Genomic DNA, 1,686 nt, shown 5'->3' with positions numbered 1-1,686 from the left:
GCGACCTGCCCCTGTTCAAACATGGAAATTGGTGGCACATCCTTATGGGTGTTGCTGCATCCAGAGCTCAGTGTTCCACCCGGAGAGGCTCAACAAGCAAGGCTACACGGACCGGCCAGGTCTGCAAACGAGTGGGAGAGGAAGCCGAGAAGCCCATGTGGGAAGCAGAGCCAAGTGAGAGCTGACCTTCACCCAGAGCGAGCCCTGGGGAAAGCCAAGGGGTGAGGAACTGCAGGTATAGACAAACAACCCGACCCCTGGCTGCACACAGGTGCCAAGACACGTCGTGAGCGTGTCGCAGAAAGGTGCATGTGTTCAACACAATCTGTTTAAGAATATCTTTTAAAATGCTGTACATACAAACAATATTACCATTACAAACAGGAAAATGGCTCAAGGTGAAAGTCAAACGTCTGGCAGGGGGTGGGGCAGGGGGTGGGGCAGGGTGCCTCCCTCCTTGATGAGGCTGGAGAAATGCAACCTCGCCAAATAACCGTATTAGGATCTCTTCGCATCTCGGCAAAGTGTTATTTTTGTGGAAGGGAAGCAATGGAGAACAGGGAGAGGGAAGTCAGTGGGTGAGACCCAGGGCCTGTCCGTCTCATCAGAAGCTCTCTGCACGCAGCCCAGCTGGGGCGGCGCCAGCGGCTCACTCCACCTGGTTCCTCTTGGCGACGCCCAAGCCGTGGCAGCTCCTGCCCAGCAGCAGGTGCTCCAGCCGCTGGCAGTGCTCCCGGAGCTGCTTCTCGCGCGGCAGCAGGAAGGTGAGGACCTTGTTGCGCACGATGCCGCGGTCCTCCTCCTCGCGCAGCCGCTGCTTCACCCGGGCCGCCTGCTCTTCCTGCTGTGCCAGGGCGCCGTCCATCTTGTGGAAGGCATCCTCCAGAAAGTGGATGGCCTTCAGCACCTCCTTCTTGAAGTCTTCCAGCTCCCGCTGCACCCCAGCCACCTTTTCCTGCAGGATCTCCAGGTTGGCTGGTGGGGGAAGGCAGGAAGGCCAGGACTGGGGTAGGGAGAAGTCTCCGGACTGGAGGCCACTCTCCACCATCTTCTTCCCTTGCAAGGTATTGACCTTCATGAGAATGGAACCTGCCTGATAGACAGGCTCCATGGTTTCACTTCCCGGTTGGACAGAGAGGGAGCCAGGGATCAGCCAGATCAGTGGAGTGGAACAATCCCATGCTAGATCAGTGGAGTGGAACAATCCCATGCATTGTGACCTCAGAACCCCTTCGGCCAATCGGGAAGACAAAAACGCTCTGCTCATTTGCACGTTTCAGCCTCCAGGGTCAGTTACCTAGAGTTTTGCTCATCTATCAAAATTACTCTCTTGAATGTGGCTTCTTGGCAATTCACTGCCCTTGTAGAACCAGAACTCAGGTTTTCTTCTAGCCCAAGGGATAAACTGATTCCAAGGCAGCCAGCACAAGGGAGGGAGGGCCAGGCTCAGTGGCTTCCAGGACTTGTTGGTCTCCCCTACTAGCAAGGGTCCTGGAGAAGCGCTGGGTTTTGGTTTCTTAGCAGTAAAGCAAGGGCATTGTTAGAGAGGGTGTCAGATCCTACTTTCAGCTCTTACATTCTGAAAGTCTGATTTCCTGCAGTGATGCCAGAATTCTAGATGACCCCAGGAGTCAGAATGAAGGTACGCACTGGCTGATTTCAGTCTGCATGGTGCAAACAGATCCC

The 1,686-nt window shown here is 55.3% G+C and overlaps 1 protein-coding gene across 1 annotated transcript; it reads right to left on the bottom strand.

The window, feature by feature from the left end:
- Positions 1-649: 649 nt before the first annotated feature.
- CCDC182 (coiled-coil domain containing 182) lies at positions 650-1,111 on the bottom strand. Its single transcript, XM_041000945.1, has one exon. It carries the CDS (start codon positions 1,109-1,111, stop codon positions 650-652), a length of 462 nt encoding a protein of 153 aa, XP_040856879.1.
- Positions 1,112-1,686: the final 575 nt, after the last annotated feature.

Source organism: Ochotona curzoniae, unplaced genomic scaffold, assembly GCF_017591425.1.
Source record: "Ochotona curzoniae isolate NIBS_2020 unplaced genomic scaffold, NIBS_Ocur_1.0 scaffold_2453, whole genome shotgun sequence".
Taxonomy (NCBI): Eukaryota; Metazoa; Chordata; class Mammalia; order Lagomorpha; family Ochotonidae; genus Ochotona; species Ochotona curzoniae.
Note: the sequence above shows the minus strand (reverse complement) of the source record. Positions and strands in the feature narration are given on the sequence as shown.

What these genes read in the sequence shown, in the direction of transcription:
- CCDC182 (XM_041000945.1), bottom strand. Translation starts at nt 1,111, where the DNA reads ATGGAGCCTGTCTATCAGGCAGGTTCCATTCTCATGAAGGTCAATACC.